Below are 21,628 nucleotides of genomic sequence, written 5' to 3' on the forward strand. Positions count from 1 at the left end.
CTGTATATATACTTTTTTTTCTATTGTGTTATTGACTGTATGCTTGTTTATTCCATGTGTAACTCTGTGTTGTTGTTTCTGTCGCACTGCTTTGCTTTATCTTGGCCAGGTCGCAGTTGTAAATGAGAACTTCTTCTCAACTAGTTTACCTGGTTAAATAAAGGTGAAATATATATATATTTTAAAGACATACTCGGTATACAAATCCCGAAAGAAAGAAATTATCTCACTCCAATACATTTTTATAGAAAGTTAGCAAACATATAGATAAGATCTTGCTACCATGGAAAGGAAAATACCTGTCTATTTGTGGAAAAATCACCCCTGGTTAACTCTTTAGTCATATCACATTTGACCTATTTGCTTTTGGTTTTGCCTACACCTAGTGACCTGCTTTTTAAATTATATGAACAAAAAATATAAAATATTATTTGGAATGGCAAGTCATACAAAATTAAAAGGGCCTATATATATACCGAATATGAATTCGGAGGGCAGAAATTATGAAATATTAAATCAAATCAAATCAAATTTTATTTGTCACATACACATGGTTAGCAGATGTTAATACGAGTGTAGCGAAATGCTTGTGCTTCTAGTTCCGACAATGCAGTAATAACGAACAAGTAATCTAACTAACAATTCCAAAACTACTGTCTTATACACAGTGTAAGGGGATAAAGAATATGTACATAAGGATATATGAATGAGTGATGGTACAGAGCAGCATAGGCAAGATACAGTAGATGATATCGAGTACAGTATATACATATGAGATGAGTATGTAAACCAAGTGGCATAGTTAAAGTGGCTAGTGATACATGTATTACATAAGGATGCAGTCGATGATATAGAGTACAGTATCTACGTATGCATATGAGATGAATAATGTAGGGTAAGTAACATTATATAAGGTAGCATTGTTTAAAGTGGCTAGTGATATATTTACATCATTTCCCATCAATTCCCATTATTAAAGTGGCTGGAGTAGAGTCAGTGTCATTGACAGTGTGTTGGCAGTAGCCACTCAATGTTAGTGGTGGCTGTTTAACAGTCTGATGGCCTTGAGATAGAAGCTGTTTTTCAGTCTCTCGGTCCCAGCTTTGATGCACCTGTACTGACCTCGCCTTCTGGATGACAGCGGGGTGAACAGGCAGTGGCTCGGGTGGTTGATGTCCTTGATGATCTTTATGGCCTCCCTGTAGCATCGGGTGGTGTAGGTGTCCTGGAGGGCAGGTAGTTTGCCCCCGGTGATGCGTTGTGCAGACCTCACTACCCTCTGGAGAGCCTTACGGTTGAGGGCGGTGCAGTTGCCATACCAGGCGGTGATACAGCCCGCCAGGATGCTCTCGATTGTGCATCTGTAGAAGTTTGTGAGTGCTTTTGGTGACAAGCCAAATTTCTTCAGCCTCCTGAGGTTGAAGAGGCGCTGCTGCGCCTTCCTCACGATGCTGTCTGTGTGAGTGGACCAATTCAGTTTGTCTGTGATGTGTATGCCGAGGAACTTAAAACTTGCTACCCTCTCCACTACTGTTCCATCGATGTGGATGGGGGGTGTTCCCTCTGCTGTTTCCTGAAGTCCACAATCATCTCCTTAGTTTTGTTGACGTTGAGTGTGAGGTTATTTTCCTGACACCACACTCCGAGGGCCCTCACCTCCTCCCTGTAGGCCGTCTCGTCGTTGTTGGTAATCAAGCCTACCACTGTTGTGTCGTCCGCAAACTTGATGATTGAGTTGGAGGCGTGCGTGGCCACGCAGTCGTGGGTGAACAGGGAGTACAGGAGAGGGCTCAGAACGCACCCTTGTGGGGCCCCAGTGTTGAGGATCAGCGGGGAGGAGATGTTGTTGCCTACCCTCACCACCTGGGGGCGGCCCGTCAGGAAGTCCAGTACCCAGTTGCACAGGGCGGGGTCGAGACCCAGGGTCTCGAGCTTGATGACGAGCTTGGAGGGTACTATGGTGTTGAATGCCGAGCTGTAGTCGATGAACAGCATTCTCACATAGGTATTCCTCTTGTCCAGATGGGTTAGGGCAGTGTGCAGTGTGGTTGTGATTGCATCGTCTGTGGACCTATTTGGGCGGTAAGCAAATTGGAGTGGGTCTAGGGTGTCAGGTAGGGTGGAGGTGATATGGTCCTTGACTAGTCTCTCAAAGCACTTCATGATGACGGAAGTGAGTGCTACGGGGCGGTAGTCCTTTAGCTCAGTTACCTTAGCTTTCTTGGGAACAGGAACAATGGTGGCCCTCTTGAAGCATGTGGGAACAGCAGACTGGTATAGGGATTGATTGAATATGTCCGTAAACACACCGGCCAGCTGGTCTGCGCATGCTCTGAGGGCGCGGCTGGGGATGCCGTCTGGGCCTGCAGCCTTGCGAGGCATTAGACCTCTCACTAAAGGCATCAGTCATACAAAAATGATTATTAAATCCGAAATGGCTCTCCAGCAAATTAGTAAGAATGTCTCACCCCATGTTCAAGAATGGTATTTTTCCCTTTATTCAGATTACAACTGCTCACTTTCGGTTATTTGAAAACAAAATAATCCCCAAAATATCGTTATTATTTAAACAAGCCTAAGAAAGTTGGTTGCAATTTCAATTTAATCCACCTGAAAAGACAGAACAAGTAATACAACAAATATTGTGGTTAAACTCAAACATACGAATTGATTAAAAAACACATTTTTTTATAAAATTTAAAACATGTTTAATTTTTGTAAATTATATCATAAATATATAATAATATATCATATGGAAATGTCTGCTCTACCCAAAATTACAAGCAACTAATTGCAGCATTACCACAAAAATGGAAGAGGCAAGTAAGAAGGGGAGAAAAGAAAGTAAGGAACTTGTATGTCGGCCCTGCATTAAAGATGGTTAAAGAAAATTGTGATAAATAAAAACATATACCAATTTCATTTAAGGACCAAAGAATTGACAGCTGTGCCATATAAATTGCTAAATAGTTGGGAAGGGATTTCGATGTACCGATTCCATGGCACATAGATTATGAATTGACATGCAAAACAACGCCAGATTCAAAACTTAAAAATGTTCAATTTAAATGATTATACAAAATTCTTGCAACCAAAACACTGTTATATATATGGGGGATACAATCTTCCCAGCTCTGCAGATTTTGCTTTGAGGAGATAGAGTCATTAGATCATTTATTTTGGTACTGTCCATATGTAGCTCGTTTTTGGTCACACGTCCAGGAATGGCTGAAGAATTGCAACATTTACCTAGAAGTAACGCTGCAGGTAGCAATACTGGGTGATTTGAAAAGCCATAGTCAATCAATCAATAATATAATAATTATTTTAGCAAAAATGTTTATCTTTAATTTACAATCTGTAGAAGCTATGAGAATAGAAGGGTTGAGTACTTTTGTGAAGCATCACAGCACAGTTGAAAAATATATGGCCAATAGAAATCCAAAATGGATGATGTTAAGAGATAGATGGGAGGGGTTGAATGGAGCCGAAGGGTGGGACTAATAACAACAAGATAGCAATTGTAAAACATACGGGGTCTGTAAAATGTATATAGGTTCAGAAATGTTGTGTAATAGCACAGTTACAAATGGAAATCAAACTGGATGGACATCAGAAATAGAGGAAGGACTAAAAACAAACAAAAAATAACTATTGTAAAATAGATTGTGTCCCTAAAATGTGTATAATATGTATAAACTGAAGGTAGAAGCTAAAGTGTTTCTGTTTATTAGTTTACTCCATTTGGGGGAAGTGTGGTAGGGTTTGCAGGGAATAATAAAGGTATATTCTAAAATAAATGTGTATATGTATGTGTATATGTAAAGTGGGGCAAAAAAGTATTTAGTCAGCCACCAATTGTTCAAGTTCTCCCACTTAAAAAGATGAGAGAGGACTGTAATTTTCATCATAGGTACACTTCAACTATGACAGACAAAATTTGACTTTTTTTCTCCAGAAAATCACTTTGTAGGATTTTTAATGAATTTATTTGCAAATTATGGTGGAAAATAAGTATTTGGTCAATAACAAAAGTTTATCTCAATACTTTGTTAAATACCTTTTGTTGGCAATGACAGAGGTCAAACGTTTTCTGTAAGTCTTCACAAGGTTTTCACACACTGTTGCTGGTATTTTGGCCCATTCCTCCATGCAGATCTCCTCTGGAGCAGTGATGTTTTGGGGCTGTTGCTGGGCAACACAGACTTTCAACTCCCTCCAAAGATTTTCTATGGGGTTGAGATCTGGAGACTGGCTAGGCCACTCCAGGACCTTGAAATGCTTCTTACGAAGCCACTCCTTCGTTGCCCGGGCGGTGTGTTTGGGATCATTGTCATGCTGAAAGACCCAGCCACGTTTCATCTTCAATGCCCTTGCTGATGGAAGGAGGTTTTCACTCAAAATCTCACGATACATGGCCCCATTCATTCTTTCCTTTACACGGATCAGTCGTCCTGGTCCCTTTGCAGAAAAACAGCCCCAAAACATTATGTTTCCACCCCCATGCTTCCCAGTAGGTATGGTGTTCTTTGGATGCAACTCAGCATTCTTTGTCCTCCAAACACGACGAGTTGAGTTTTTACCAAAAAGTTATATTTTGGTTTCATCTGACCATATGACATTCTCCCAATCTTCTTCTGGATCATCCAAATGCTCTCTAGCAAACTTCAGACAGGCCTGGACATGTACTGGCTTAAGCAGGGGGACACGTCTGGCACTGCAGGATTTGAGTCCCTGGTGGCGTAGTGTGTTACTGATGGTAGGCTTTGTTACTTTGGTTCCAGCTCTCTGCAGGTCATTCACTAGGTCCCCCCGTGTGGTTCTGGGATTTTTGCTCACCGTTCTTGTGATCATTTTGACCCCACAGGTCGTGCGTGGAGCCCCAGATCGAGAGAGATTATCAGTGGTCTTGTATGTCTTCATTTCCTAATAATTGCTCCCACAGTTGATTTCTTCAAACCAAGCTGCTTAGCTATTGCAGATTCAGTCTTCCCAGCCTGGTGCAGGTCTACAATTTTGTTTCTGGTGTCCTTTGACAGCTCTTTGGTCTTGGCCATAGTGGAGTTTGGAGTGTGACTGTTTGAGGTTGTGGAAAGGTGTCTTTTATACTGATAACAAGTTCAAACTGGTGCCGTTAATACAGGTAACATGTGGAGGACAGAGGAGCCTCTTAAAGAAGAAGTTACAGGTCTGTGTGAGCCAGAAATCTTGCTTGTTTGTAGGTGACCAGATACTTATTTTCCACCATAATTTGCAAATAAATTCATAAAAAATCCTACAATGTGATTTTCTGGATTTTTTTCCCTAATTTTGTCTGTCATAGTTGAAGTGTACCTATGATGAAAATTACAGGCCTCTCTCATTTTTTTAAGTGGGAGAACTTGCACAATTGGTGGCTGACTAAATACTTTTTTGCCCCACTGTATGTGTATGTATGTATATATGTGTATATGTATGAATGTTTATGTATGTATATGTACTGTGTATATATATACAATTGAAGTCAAAAGTTTACATACACTTAGGTTGGAGTCATTAAAACTTTTTTCAACCACTCCACAAATGTCTTATTAACAAACTATAGTTTTGGCTGACGGTGGGACATGCCTCGCATCTGCTCTGAGCACTGTTCACATTTGGTCAATAATGGCTGATTTGAACCAGAATATATCCAACAGGTTTGAAAACGATCGGGACTCTCTGTAAATACCTATGTGCTTACACTTTACGGTCTGCGGCATTACGTTTTACTCAGGGTTTGCTCTGATTTCCTCTGATTTGGAAAAATGCGATGGGAAGGTTATTGGGAGCCGGTAGATCGGGCTAAAACGTGTATCGTTCGCCTGGCTTAATTGCAACAGAGAAGTGTTAATTTGGCAAACACTTGCAATTTAATGAGCGTTAACTGTTTTGCAAAAAGGATCCCTATTTACAGACATCCTGTACTGGCCTAGTTTAGGCAAGGTATTTGTATTTGTATTTATTATGCATCCCCATTACTCTTCCTGAGATTCAGCAAAAATTAAGGCAGTAATATACATTATAACACTGTTTTTAAACATTAAAATACATTTGACAACATATTTCATAATACATGTTAGCCAGCCTGACAGCTTAGTGGAGTCTGCCACAGTCAATGTAGTCAGCTCAGATATCCCCATTGAGACCGTGTCTGTGCCTCAATCTAGGTTGAGCAAAACAAAACATGGCGGTGTTCGCCTTAGCAATCTCACTGTTATAAAGACCTCCTCCATTCCTGTCATTATTGAAAAATAGGGTTATTTTATGTTAGATCCCTCACTTCCAAGGCAGTCATAATCACTGATCATAATCTTGATGTGATTGGCCTGACTGAAACATGGCTCAAGCCTGATGAATTTACTGTGTTAAATAAGGCCATCTCCTCCGGGTTACACTAGTGACCATATCCCCCACGCATCCCACAAAGGCGCAGTTGTTGCTAACATTTATGACAGCAAATTTCAATTTACAAAAAAAATGAATGCATCTTTTGATTTTCTAGTCATGAAATCTATGCAGCCTACTCAATCCCTTTTTATAGCTACTGTTTACAGGCCTCCTGGGCTGTATACAGTGTTCCTCACTGAGTTCCCGGAATTGCTATTGGACGTTGTATTCATCGCAGATAATATTAACATTTTTGGTGACTTTAATATTCACATGGAAAAGTCCACAGACCCACTCCAAAAGGCTTTCGGAGCCATCATCGACTTAGTAGGTTTTGTCTAACATGTCTCCGGACCTACTCGTTGCCACTATAAGTGCACAAGGCGAGACCCAAATGCAGACACAGGAGGCAGATGGTTGAGCTCCGATATCGATTACACCAACAGGATAGGCAAAAGGCTGGTCAGGGACAGGCGGGAGTTCATAAACCAGGTCAGAGTCCAAACAGGACAAGGGGACAGGCAGGCTCGAGCTCAGGACAGGAAGAGTGGTCAGTCGGGTGGATTCGGCGTCAGGACAGGCAAGGGTCAAAACCAGGAGGACTAAGAAAAAAACAGAGACTGGGAAGAATAGGAGCTAGGAGAAACGCTGGTTGACTTGGCAAAACACGACGAACTGGCACAGAGAGACAGGAAACACAGGTGTAAATACACTGGGGACTAATGGGGAAAACAGGAGACACCTGGAGATGGGTAGAGACAGTTACCAAGACAGGTGAATCAGATCAGGGCATGAGAGCCACAGTCATAATGTGGATCTAGTTTTGCCCGTCTAATAAATATTGTGGATCTAAATCGTTAACCACCTAAGTTGAGGATCGAAATGTAACCTTGCATAATACCCTAGATGCAGTCACACCCCTAAAAATAAAAAACATTAGTCACAAGAAATGTTATCACTGGTATACAGAAAATACCAGAGCCCTGAAGCAAGCATCCAGAAAATTGGAATGGAAATGATGCTCCAGGACCTAGGATCATTGGAGACACTCAAGTTTTTAAATCCTGTATCTCTTGACACATTCATGAAAAGAGGCATGGCTTCTAAACCGTCAAGACGCATACTGGAGCCTATTTCAACTAAACTACTGAAAGAGTTACTTCCTGTGCTTGGCCCTCCTATGTTGAACATAATAAATGGCTCCTTATCCACCGGATGTGTACCAAACTCACTAAGAGAGGCAGTAATAAACCCTCTCCTGAAAAAGCCAAACCTTGACCCGGGAAATGTAAAAAACGATCAGCCTATATTGAAACTCCCATTCCTCTCAAAAAATGTTTTTAAAGCTGTTGCGTGTGTAAAGTGGTCCTAGCTGTACACTGAATAATCAACCATTGAGACCAGTCTACGTGCAGCGCGAGCTGAATACATGACAAATGGTTTAAAACTACAAGACCAGAAAATGGTAAGACCCTCTGAAACTCTCGACGAGTGAAGAAGATGAAGACTACACCGGAACATTCACAGTCTGCAGCTGTTTAAGTGCTGTAGTCTAGGAAACTTGACCGAAGACGAGAGGGAAAGAACATTTCCCTCTCACCACCGTGTGGTACATCTGATGTATCCATTCTAACGAACACTCCAAAACAAAATAAGCCTACAACTACAAAGGACATTGTGTCTTGCATCCCTTGAACTACTCGCCATAGACGGACGAGTGGTTTCAACAGAGAGACGAGAGAGAAAGACAAGCATAAATATATGTTGCATTTCTAAATCCGAATGAGCGGTTGTTAGGGTGCTAAATATTCATATTTACGGTGAGCATAGTTTCTAAATGTTGTTAGGATAAGCCCACTCTCTTTGTCTTTCCCGCTCTTTCTGTCCCTACCCCCTTTTCCGTTGTGTAACAAGCCGTCATACTGGGTTAGTCCACTAGGGACTATATTTCATTGCATTATGATAGTAATCAATAATCTATATTGTGTGTGTGTTTATGTATTTCTGTGTGATTATTTAGTTAGTTAGTAAATAAAAAGGTAAGCCAATTTGTGTATCGCTGAATCATCACTTAGCTTAGGGTTTGTGAAGATTTATGACGTCACCGACGTTCAGAATGAGACTGATGAGGTAATAATAAATGAATAACTGACTGTTATCTATAGATATGTACATATCTTATAAGAGATTCATTCGGAAGATAGTAACTCGTTAAATAAGTTTTCCCGTGGTGCCCCAAGTTACTAAGGAGTTAACTTCTTTGGGACTGTGAGGCAGTATTGAGTAGCTTGGATAAAAAGGTGCCCAGAGTAAACTGCCTGCTATTCAGGCCCAAAAGCTAGAATATGCATATAATTAGTAGATTTGTATAGAAAACACTCTGAAGTTTCTAAAACTGTTTGAATGATGTCTGTGAGTATAACAGAACTCATTTGGCAGGCAAAAACCTGAGACAAAATCCAACCAGGAAGTAGGAAATCTGAGGTTTGTAGGTTTTCAAGTCTTTGCCTATCCAAGGTACAGTGTAAATTTAGTGCGATTGCACTTCCTAGGGCTTACACTAGATGTCAGCAGTCTTTATAACCTTGTTTCAGGCTTCTACTGTAAAGGGGGAGCGAATAAGAGCTGTTTGAGTCAGGGGTCTGGCAGAATGCCATGAGCTAAATCATGCGCGCAGCCGTGAGAGCTAGCTGCGTTCCTTTTCATTTCTAAAGACAAAGGAATTGTCCGGTTGATACATTATTGAAGATTTATGATAAAAACATCCTAAAGATTGATTCTCTACATCGTTTGACATGTTTCTACGAACTGTAATATAACTTTTTTGACTTTTCGTCTGGTCTAATTGTGCCTGCGCCTCATGAATTTGGATTTGTGAACTAAACACGCGAACAAAAATGAGGTATTTGAACGTAAATTATGGACTTTATCGAACAAAACAAACATTTATTGTGGAACTGGGATTCCTGGAAGTGCAGTCCGATGAAGATCATCAAAGGTAAGTGAATATTTATAATGCTATTTCTGACTTCTGTTGACTCCACAACATGGTGGGTATCTGTATGGCTTGTTTTGGTGCCTGAGCGCTGTACTCAGATTATTGCATGGTGTGCTTTTTCCGTAAAGCTTTTTTGAAATCTGACATAGTGGTTGCATTAAGGAGAAGAATATCTTTAATTCCATGCATAACACTTGTATTTTCATCAACATTTATGATGAGTATTTCTGTAAATTGATGTGGCTCTCTGCAAAATCACCAGATGTTTTGGAAGCAAAACATTACTGAACATAACGCGCCAATGTAAACTGATATTTTTGGATATAAATATGTACTTTATCGAACAAAACATACATGTATTGTGTAACATGAAGTCCTATGACTTGAAGTCCTATGAAGATCATCAAAGGTTGGTGATTCATTTTATCAATATTTCTGCTTTTTTTCACCTGACCTTGTCAGCCAATCAGAGGCCCACCTGGGGTAAGAGAACTACCAGGCTGACCACAGCTCCAGGCTGACCCCAGCTCTTTAAACTCATGGGCTCCCCACCAACACACCAGGTGGACAGTCCTCCGCTCTGGACTTCCTAACTGTGTGTTAGTGCATGAATTACCATGTAAATGGACTTTGTTGGGGTTCATGTGTGTAATAATACACACTCTCTTTTTCTGTCCTATGACAGGAAACCACTTCCACTGGGTTCCCTCCTACTTCCTGTTTGCTGTGTGTGCCTGTCTTGAGTGTGGCAATAAATGTGTGTTCTGTATATCTGTATACCTACTGGTCATTACCAAGCCTTATAACTGAGGCGCCAGGACAGTTGTACCTATATCTATACTGGCACCTCTTTCGAGACCACTACCAGTTGGTGGTGTTCTATTTTAATACTACATTTTCTAAATTTACTATAAAACATTCTATTTTCGCACACCCAAAATACCTACTATTTAGAACACAAGTACGGGTTTTCAGACACGGCCAAAGTCCATAGGCCTAGAACTGGTTGACTCACTTGAGGATCTGTGGACTGGCAAAGGATAGCAGGTCCGTTATGAGCTTGAAGATAGCTGATTCCCACAGGACCCCTTTAAATGTGGTAGCGATGGTGGGGATGAGCCACGACTTGGGGTAGTCCTCCTTCTCTTCTTTCTTCTTCTTCTTCTTCTCCTCCTTCTTCTTCTCCTTTTTATCCCCCTTTTCCTCCTAGTACAGTGAAATAGATCAATCAGTACTGTTTCAGAGAAAGTTGAGGTATTCAGGTAACTCAGCCTATTTAAACGGTTATGGCAGACTTTTTAAAAAATAAAATTAAAATCACGGCCATTGTCCATAATTGTCAGTTACATGATTATACAATGCACGTACCAACCCTATTCAGAGCTGGAAAGTAGTGAAAATAAATAAATGTTTGTGGTATAAAATATTAATATAAGAACATTTATTGAAATTAACATATACACACCATCTTATGTAATGAAATAGGTCTAAGGTAAGATCTCTGTATAAATATCTTTCTACCTTGGTAGCTTGAGTCCATAGAGCCATTAGAAATGTTCTCCTTTTAGTAAGTATAAAAGCTGATCATTGTTCACAAAGCTGGAGTGTTTGTCAGGAGTGTTTGGGGGGAAAACATTTGTTTTGTACTGATACTGTTCACCTTGCACGATATGAGTCAAATAGAAAGTGATTGACTGTGTGAGAGACCAAACTAAATAAATCCCCTTTTCTGTGTGTGTTTTTTAACATGTTTTTTTGTGTGTTATTTATTTTGTGTATGTTTGTGTGTGTGCGCACGTGCATGTTTGAATATTTTTACGAGTGTGGGTTGCTCTCACCATCATCAGCACATCCTGGCTGACCCCCTTCCCCAGCCTATTCTGATGCCCGTTTTGGAGGCCCTCTCCCTGGCCTTTGCTTGCCTTCTCCTCCCCTCTCTTCCTCATTTTGGTCTGAAGCCTGGTTCTGGCTGCTTTCAGCTCTGTCTGCATGTTCTGCTGGAAACGCTGACTGATCTGGAGAGTACTCTCTGCCTCACTTAGCTCCCACAGGTCCTTCTGGACCAGAGGGCGCTTGAAACCATTTAGCACCATGCTGAAGGAGGTAGGAAGGGAGAGAGAGTGAAAAAGAGAGTAAAAACCAGATCCTTAAAGACCCAGACCAAGACCAGAACCCTTGAGATCCAGATCTACATCCAGACCCAATCTCTTGTGAGCCAGACTTACAGACTGAAAGACATGTTTTGAAGACAGTGAGGAAAATCCGCGATTCTATACCTGTTGAACCAATTGAAAGTGATTCTGCTGAGAAATGCGGCTCCAACCTCTGGGTTCTAAAACACACACAACAAGACAGAGTGAGCCAATTCTTAGGCAAAACAATATCTTTAGAATAACTTTATTCATATACGTTGTTGAGATGCTCTTTTCCAGTATATCGACCTGATTAGTCAGTATAGGTGAACAATGTAAAACAATTGACAATAATATCTGGCAACTATTCAGCATGTAGGTAGGTACCTTTTTGACTAGATCCTCTGCTTCCCGGGGGACATCTGCGAAGGCAGACAGGATGAGGGCGATCAACTCCAGTCCGAAGGAGATGTAGAAGAGACAGAAATGAGGGAGGTCTGGGATCTCTCCCTGGAGAGAGAGGGGGGGATGCATATAGAGAAGGAGTCAGAGGCTGATGTCCAAACGCGCCGACAGGCATGGCAGCTCTGCTTCTAGCTCCCGAGCAACTTTGCTGTAATTTTGTTTTGAATTGTTAGATACTACTGCACTGTTGGAGCTAGGAACACAAGCATTTCACTACACCCACAATAACATCTGCTAAAAAAATGTATATGTGACCAATAACATTTTATTTGAAGTAGACAGCCCTCGGCCCTCAACCCTCAGCCCTTGAATGATGTTTTACATCCTCACATCTGAGTGAACCTTCAAATGTCCTTGCCCAAGTGAGGGAGAATGATGATCTGATAGTCAACGTACTTAGTTGAAAGCTTGGAAGTTGTGCCTAATAAGAACCAACCTCAAGCAATGTATGCACCTAGCAAGCTAATGCAGCACTCTTGTCAGGTTTATCATTTGGTTATTTATTCCAATACATTTTACAATTTCCAAAAATATGTTTAGGTAGATAGCTAGCTACGTTTTATAGGCTCCTTGCTATGAGTCTGAGCCACTTTGAACATCATATTCCCATTTGCCACCACTAAAATTAATGTAATCTATACATATTTATTTGCTAGCTAGCATGCAAGCGTAATAATGTTCTCTCACATGCCGACTAATGAAGTCAGGTTGATTCAATTTGACACTTCGCGGCCGCCGGAGTTTGACATGTGACTACAGTTTCATTGACTTGTGGGCCATAACAACCCCAATAAGTGATCAAAGTTGTTCAATTGCTCCCTGAAGCTAAATCGAGGACCGAGGGGGTAACTTTTGTGAATTGGACCACCACTTAAGATGGGAATCAAACTGCATTTGGTTTCGATGTGGATTCCTCCGATGGAAAGTGGCTAGCGCGAGGGTTGAGGGGGTAAAAATTACGCGATTGGACCACTGCCAGAGAGAAAGAACATGAGCATTAAACACCCTGGCGGTACTTAAGTGATCTTTTTCTGTATCATATTAAGTGAACACAAGTTAGTCATTTGTTTATAATTTGCTCAGAGGGTTGATATAGAAGGAGTCAAATAGAGCGAAAGAGAACATGAATCATCCTGACTGTATGTACCACCTAAAGTAAACATAAGTATAATCTTTTATTTTATTTTAAACACTCCCACTTGTCTTTTCCGACTAGCACTGACTTTGCTGATTTATTGATGAAAAATGTGACTATATGACTATGATATGTGGTTGTCTGACCTGACTGTCTTAAGGTGAATGCTGTAAGTCACTCTGGATAAGAGTGTCTGCTAAATGACTCAAATGTAAATGTAATCATCTGTCATTGCTTCCCCTTTCCCTCCTTCCCTTCAGCCCTCCCTCTGTACCATTCTGAGGGCCTCTCGTAGCAGGGTCTGGAAGGGGAAGACATCACAGACCACCAGGATCAGCCAGAAGAGGAACAGAGTAGTAGAGTCCACCGCTCCCTCTCTCCTCCTCACTCCCTCCTGACAGAGTACCAGCAGGATCTAAAGGGGAATAAAATAATAGTATTTTATTTAGCAAACAGCCACAGTGGGGAAAAAAGACACAAGGAAAACCACAACGAATCACAACCGAATAGAAACTAGATACACTGTCACATCTATACACTGTGGTACGAACAACACAAAACGTTTGTATCTGTCCCAATTTTTTTCAACTTCAGTTAATACATAAATAGATCAATGAAAAGGTTTACCCATGAGACAGCGAACAGAATGGGGTTGGCATAGAAAACCCAAGGGTTTTTCTCTGTCGCAGTGGCGTCTCTGGTTGGACCATAGTCCTCTCCTAACGTCACAGCTAGACCTGCTATGGCGGTCAGGAACAACAGGCCAACCACAATCTGGGGAGGAGGGAGAGGTGGGAAGGAGAGCGAGATAGTGACAGTGACAGCGATGCAGAAATAATCTCTGTTACATGCTTGAAGAAAGATTCAGGGTCAATGTCACAGAGATAAAAAAAAAAAATACCTCACTTGAAAGTGCTGATAAGTCCCAGAGTAGGCTTAATTTGAGTTTGTAAACGGTGAATAGAGTTAACCTGTTTACAGAGGTCTGAGGGGGCAATGTCGTAATGAAGTCATGGCAATGACATCATTACAACTTTTATTACATCATGGTCAGGTTTTATACTGGTTGAGTAAGGACGTTTTCTTCACATATTTTTAGCAACCCAAAAAGTATGTCTTTGTCAGGTTGTAATCTATGTATCTGACCAAAAAACTACCCAAATATGAAATATTTACAATGTCTGTATGCCTTTACCGGTTTGTAATCAGAAACCAGTTTGTTGCACTCTGGTTGTACAGTGGGGCAAAAAAGTATTTAGTCAGCCACCAATTGTGCAAGTTCTCTCACTTAAAAAGATGAGAGAGGCCTGTAATTTTCATCATAGGTACACTTCAACTATGCCTGACAAAATGAGGGAAAAAATCCAGAAAATCACATTGTAGGATTTTGAATGAATTTATTTGCAAATTGTGGTGGAAAATAAGTATGTGGTCACCTACAAACAAGCAAGATTTCTGGCTCTCACAGACCTGTAACTTCTTCTATAAGAGGCTCCTCTGTCCTCCACTCGTTACCTATATTAATGGCACCTGTTTGAACTTGTTATGGGTATAAAAGACACATGTCCACAACCTCAAACAGTCACACTCCAAACTCCACTATGGCCAAGACCAAAGAGCTGTCAAAGGACACCAGAAACAAAATTGTAGACCTGCACCAGGCTGGGAAGACTGAATCTGCAATAGCTAAGCAGCTTGGTTTGAAGAAATCAACTGTGGGAGCAATTATTAGGAAATGGAAGACGTACAAGACCACTGATAATCTCCCTCGATCTGGGGCTCCACGCAAGATCTCACCCCGTGGGGTCAAAATGATCACAAGAACGGTGAGCAAAAATCCCAGAACCACAAGGGGGACCAAGTGAATGACCTGCAGAGAGCTGGGACCAAAGTAACAAAGCCTACCATCAGTAACACACTACGCCGCCAGGGACTCAAATCCTGCAGTGCCAGACGTGTCCCCCTGCTTAAGCCAGTACATGTCCATGCCCGTCTGAAGTTTGCTAGAGAGCATTTGGATGATCCAGAAGAAGATTGGGAGAATGTCATATGGTCAGATGAAACCAAAATATAACTTTTTGGTAAAAACTCAACTCGTCGTGTTTGGAGGACAAAGAATGCTGAGTTGCATCCAAAGAACACAATACCTACTGTGAAGCATGGGGGTGGAAACATCATGCTTTGGGGCTGTTTTTCTGCAAAGGGACCAGGACGACTGATCCGTGTAAAGGAAAGAATGAATGGGGCCATGTATCGTGAGATTTTGAGTGAAACCCTCCTTCCATCAGCAAGGGCATTGAAGATGAAACGTGGCTGGGTTTTTCAGCATGACAATGATCCCAAACACACCGCCCGGGCAACGAAGGAGTGGCTTCGTAAGAAGCATTTCAAGGTCCTGGAGTGGCCTAGCCAGTCTCCAGATCTCAACCCCATAGAAAATCTTTGGAGGGAGTTGAAAGTCCGTGTTGCCCAGCAACAGCCCCAAAACATCACTGCTCTAGAGGAGATCTGCATGGAGGAATGGGCCAAAATACCAGCAACAGTGTGTGAAAACCTTGTGAAGACTTACAGAAAACATTTGACCTCTGTCATTGCCAAAAAAGGGTATATAACAAAGTATTGAGATAAACTTTTGTTATTGACCAAATACTTATTTCCCACCATAATTTGCAAATCAATTCATTAAAAATCCTACAATGTGATTTTCTGGATTTTTTTCTTCTCATTTTCTCTGTCATAGTTGAAGTGTACCTATGATGAAAATTACAGGCCTCTCTCATCTTTTTAAGTGGGAGAACTTGCATAATTGGTGGCTGACTAAATACTTTTTTGCTCCACTGTATGTCTTTACGGCCAGAAAAGTAGAGATTACAAACAGAAAATAACAATGTGCCAAATGTTGCCCACCGGGGCATATCGTGGACAGGGGCTTTGTTTACCTGTTTACAAAGGTATAGTTTGGACAGGTGTTTAGTGGGGGTGGCTTTCCTGCAGAGCACTGCTATGTGCCAGGGGGCACAGAGCCACAGGAAGCCCAGCGGAGCCCATACCAACACGGTCTGCTCCACACACACTGGCAGGTCTGGGTCCTCACGCTGCAGGAACGACGAGTTCTAACAGAGAGAAACACAAATTTTTCATAGTGTCTCACACACACACGCTTGTATGCATGCAGACACACACACGCACAAATACGCACACACTTAAACACACACACACACAGGTCCAAACTCACCTATGTACTGACCCAGAAGCACTAAGCCTTCCCTCCAACTCCCTGATGATCAATTTAATCAAATATGACTCATAGGTCATTAAATATGAAGGCCAAAGAGGCATGAACCCCACCTGGAGGGAATGTGTGTGTGTGTGTATGTGTGTGTGTGTGTGTGTGTGTGTGTGTGTGTGTGTGTGTGTGTGTGTGTGTGTGTGTGTGTGTGTGTGTGTGTGTGTGTGTGTGTGTGTGTGTGTGTGTGTGTGTGTGTGTGTGTGTGTGTGTGTGTGTGAATGAGAGAGACAGAAACAGAGGGTGGCTGTGTAATTGTGTTTTTACAAGCCATGTTTGGGCTTATGTGTTTGTGGACATGTTCCAGGTGGCTTCTGAAGAGGCTGTGGTTGCCACTTTACAGAACTGGGATCTGAGTGCCACTGACTTCATGCTGTCGAAGATGAAGGCAGAGGAACAGAGGAGGGCGGAGGAAGAGGAAAAGCAGAACGAGCGCGCGTGATAAGATGAGCTATGAGATTCCCACAAGCCTCTCTGGTTTAATAACTCCGGATATGGTCCAGAGCAGGTCATAGTGTCAGACAGCTTGACACACACAAACTGATTACATTTTTTTAACTTTCAAATTAATTATATATAGCCATTGATTCTTAAAGAATGTAACTTATAAAGGCCTCATGAGCTTAGTTCAACTGTCTAACCCCATCAGAACCCAAAATATAAGCTTATTTTACCCCACTGTTTGTAAACAATGTAATTGTAAATTGTAGAATTTGGCAGTACGTCCAACCGGCCTCAGAAACGCAGACCACGTGTAACCACACCAGCCCAGGACTTTCACATCTGGCTTCTACACCTGCGGGATCATCTGGAACCAGCCACCCAGACAGCTGATGATACTGTGGGTTTGCACAACCAAATAATTTCCCCACAAACTGTCAGATACAGTTGCAGGAAAGCTCATCCGCGTGCTCGTCGTCCTCACCTAGGTCTTGACCTGACTGCAGTTCGGCGTCATAACCGACTTCAGTGGGCAAATGCTCACCTTCGATGGCCACTGGCACGCTGGAGAAGTGTGCTCTTCATCCCGGTTTCAACTGTACCGGGCAGATGGAAGACAGCGTATATGGCATCGTTTGGGCTAGCAGTTTCCTGATGTCAACGTTGTGAACAGAGCGGTAGGGTTACGGTAAGGGCAGGCATAAGCTACGGATAACGAACACATTTTGATTTTATTGATGCCAATTTGAATGTACAGAGATACTGTGACGAGATCCTGAGGCCCATTGTCGTGACATTCATCCACCTCCATCACCTCATGTTTCAGCATGATAATGCACGGCCCCATGTCGCAAGGATCTGTACACAATAGCTGGAAGCTGAAAATGTCTCAGTTCTTCCATGGCCTGCGTACTCACCAGACATGTCACCCATTGAGCATGTTTGGGATGCTCTGATTCGACGTGTACGACAGCGTGTTCCAGTTCCCGCCAATGTCCAGAAACTTCGCACAACCATTGAAGAGTGGGACAACATTCCATAGGCCACAATCAACAGCCTGATCAACTCTATGCAAAGGAGGTGTGTCGCGCCGCATGAGGCAAATGGTGGTGAAACCAGATACGGACTGGTTTTCTGATCCACGCCCTTTTTTTTATTTACCTGTGACCAACAGATGCATATCTGTATCCCCAGTCATGTGAAATCCATAGATTAGGGCATATTTATTTATTTATTTCAATTGACTGATGGCCTTATATGAACTGTAACTCAGTAAAACCTTTGAAATTGCTGCGTGTTGTGTTTATATTTGTGTTCAGTGGTAGTACTTTTAAGTGTGGTATCAATGGGTACTTTCTGGTACTACTTCAAATAATTCATCGCTATTCATCGCTAAATGATTTATGGTGAGAGAAAGAGACTGCACTCTGACTTATTAGCAATAGCATGCACCAAGTCTAAAAAGCTGAGTCAAGATGACTTAACAGTGTCATAACAACCCAGTCACGTTTTCACTCAATGAGCTCTCTCCCTGCCCTGACCATGTCCATGGTGAGATAAGAACATTAGCGTGATCTAAATAAAGAAAAATGTGACGACAAAAGCCACAATTACTAAAGGATACACTAAAGAGCACATTAAACAGCTAACCTCACATTAGAATCCTTTATAATCAAAAATAGATCATGCTTTTAGAGTGAAAAAATACAAGAAGCCTCGATTGAACTTATCAATGTATTGAAAATACTCTGCGATTCATCTTGAGATTCATCTTGGAATAACTTTAAATGTGGTCTTTACATAAATGTTTGGTTAGGTAAAACAAAAAAAATGCAGTAACCCACCAAATGGCTTTGAAAATGTTTTAGTAACCTACAGTACTAAACAAACAGAGGCCAATGTCCTCCTGATACAGACAAAACAATCATCCCCGTAGGTTCTCTGAAGGTTAACTGGAAGTTATTTAAGATTTAAAGATAATTCAATATTTTTAGGAAAATTGATTTTTTTGAAGCAAACTTTCGCTGCGCTACCAAGAGTCTTTTCATCTTCGGTTGGCACCACTACTAGCTTGAAAGCAAGGTTATGAGAGCATTTTTCTCTGGTAGTTCTACTCACCCAGAAGATGGATCCACAGTACTTCTCCAGAGCTTCAGCCGTCATTGTGTCCCCGGAGTCAGCTCTGGTCAGGAAGACACGACAGGACAATTACACACACACTCCTCACACTCCACAGGCTCAGCTCCGATCAAGGCTAGTCTCTCTGGCCTTTCTGCTCCAACAACAGTAGAAAACAAGCACACGCTCCAGAGGTTCCCCTCCAATCAGAAGATGGGACACTATTGGTTGAGTCTTCTGAATTGCTCCACTCCGTCAACAGCAGAACACACAAACACACTCCGCAGATACAATTTGCTCACATACACCGAGACAATCGCAGGACGTGACTCAGCAGGCCTTTGAGCTTTGAAGCTCTTTAATGGACAAGAGATCTTACGGTCTCCTCACACACACACACACACACACAGGCACAGGCCAGGGTTGTATTGGTAGTGTAAAGAGAGGTTAATGCTTAACTCCGACCCTGACTGAAGAGATAATTCCCTTTTTAGGGCTTCTCCCTCTACTGCAAATGTAATAAAGTCATTGGCAACGTGTCTGAACATTCACACACAGAACACACGCACACATAAACAAATGTCTCCTGAGGGGTGTGTGAGCGCACCCCAGTCCGAAACACAACCAATCCAAATTCCTGTGAAGATCCAGCCCGCTACGAGGCCCGCTGCCGCTTCTCTTCACTCATAACAGGCCTGACTAAAGTCCAGAGTTTGAGTTTGTGAGTAAAAGACAGAGAGAGGGAGAGAGAGAGAGAGAGAGAGAAAGGGAGAGAGAGAGAGAGAAGACCCAAGCTTGTATAAAGACCTCCCACCCTTCCTCTCTCATTCCATTGTGAGTGTTTGGGGCTGAGTTTTGTATACACCAGAAATGTTCCCTCAGAAGAGGAAGTGGGGAGGGAGGGTAAGAGGAGAGGATGGGCCTCTTTAAGTCTCTTCTTTTCTCCTCTGCCAAACATGGCCCCTCGCTCTCTTCTTTTCTCCCCTGTTTTACTTACTTTCCTTCTGCTCAGACCTATTCCTCCGTGTTTATGTAATGTCCGATAAACGTCACAGGATAAGTGATTTGCATCATTAGATGGGAGGGGAGCTAACTGAGTGTAGCCTGAAAAACATGTGTCAGACACAATTTGCTTTGATAGTCTGTGGCTGAACGAAAGCCAAAGAGAGGGAGGGATGGGGAGAACTGTGAAGAGCTTGAGTGTTGTCCAACTGGGTACCATTGTGCCCAGTCAAACCCAGTGAGACACACACCCATAAACACAACATACACACGCATACTATCACACACACATACACCCATACGAACACACATACACACATACGAACACACAAGATGGCGCCGACAGAGATGGTCGCCCTGCTTCAAGTCCTTAGGAAACTTTTTTTTATGTATTATTTCTTACATTGTTACCCCAAGAAATCTTAAGTCTTATTACATACAGCCAGGAAGAACTATTGGATATTAGAGAGACGTCAACTTGCCAACATTACATCCTATTGTTCCTGTTGATGTGCCCTTCTCTGTACATTCCTTAGATAGTCGTCCTTTAGGGTCGGGCCTGATTAGGGAGGTCACAGCTCCACAATGTATGATAACGCAGGAGGGTCATGAAGAGGGAATTAGTCTCTTCCTGATCGATTCTCCTGCGTTTCCTGTGGTGTTGGGGCTTCCCTGGTTGGCCTATCATGACCCCACTATTTCGTGGCAACAGAAGGCTCTTAAGGGATGGTACCGCCAGTGTTCAGGGAGGTGTATAGGTGTTTCCATAGGTGCAACTACGGTGGAGAGTCCAAACCAGTTATCCACCATGCACATCCCCCCTGAATATGACGATTTGGCTCTCGCCTTCTTTTGAAGGCAACTCAACTACCACACCATCGACGGGGGGATTGTGCGATAAATCTCCTGGTAGATGCAGTACTTCCCAGGAGTCAAGTGTATCCTCTGTCACAGGAGGAGACGGCGGCTATGGAAACATATGTCACCGAATCTCTGGGACAGGGATACATTCGGCCTTCCACTTCACCTGCCTCCTCGAGTTTCTTTTTTTGTGAAGAAGAAGGATGGAGGTGTACGCCCATGCATTGACTATAGAGGTTTAAATCAGATCATGGTGAAGCGAGTGTGACCGAGTCATTGCATGGGGCACGCTTCTTCACCAAATTGGATCTCAGGAGTGCTTACAACCTGGTGCGTATCCGGGAGGGGGATGAGTGGAAGATGGCATTAGGTACCACCTCTGGGCACTATGAGTTCCTCGTCATGCGTCTTCCAATCCTTTGTAGATTACATTTTCAGGGACCTGCATGGGCAGGGTGTAGTGTTGTATGTAGATGACATTCTAATATACTCCGCTACACGCACCAAGCATGTGTCTCTGTTGCTCAAGGTGCTTGGTCGACTGTTGGAGCATGACCTGCACATTAAGGCTGAGAAATGTCTGTTCTTCCAACAGTCCATCTCCTTCCTAGGGTACCGCCTGTCCGAGTCAGGGGTGGAGATGGAGAATGACCGCATTTCAGCCGTGCGTAATTGGCCGACTCCAACCACGGTAAAGGAGGTAAAGGAGGTGCATAGGGTTTTCCAACTACTACCGGAGGTTTATCCAGGGCTTTGGTCAGGTAGCGGCTCCCATTACCTCT

General features: G+C 42.4%; 1 protein-coding gene across 1 annotated transcript in view; it reads right to left on the reverse strand.

The window, feature by feature from the left end:
- Positions 1–19,679, reverse strand: part of abcc2 (ATP-binding cassette, sub-family C (CFTR/MRP), member 2) — a 68,340-nt gene extending 48,661 nt beyond the window's left edge. The window contains exons 1-8 of the mRNA XM_024424359.2: positions 18,984–19,679; positions 16,078–16,251; positions 13,766–13,912; positions 13,413–13,553; positions 11,926–12,048; positions 11,683–11,738; positions 11,245–11,500; positions 10,422–10,612 (exon numbers count right to left, since the gene is read on the reverse strand). Coding sequence (XP_024280127.2) covers positions 10,422–10,612; positions 11,245–11,500; positions 11,683–11,738; positions 11,926–12,048; positions 13,413–13,553; positions 13,766–13,912; positions 16,078–16,251; positions 18,984–19,028 — 1,133 coding nt within the window. The 5' untranslated portion in view covers positions 19,029–19,679. The remainder of the gene's footprint in view (positions 1–10,421; positions 10,613–11,244; positions 11,501–11,682; positions 11,739–11,925; positions 12,049–13,412; positions 13,554–13,765; positions 13,913–16,077; positions 16,252–18,983) is intronic.
- Positions 19,680–21,628: the final 1,949 nt, after the last annotated feature.

This window comes from Oncorhynchus tshawytscha, linkage group LG06, assembly GCF_018296145.1.
Source record: "Oncorhynchus tshawytscha isolate Ot180627B linkage group LG06, Otsh_v2.0, whole genome shotgun sequence".
Classification (NCBI taxonomy): Eukaryota; Metazoa; Chordata; class Actinopteri; order Salmoniformes; family Salmonidae; genus Oncorhynchus; species Oncorhynchus tshawytscha.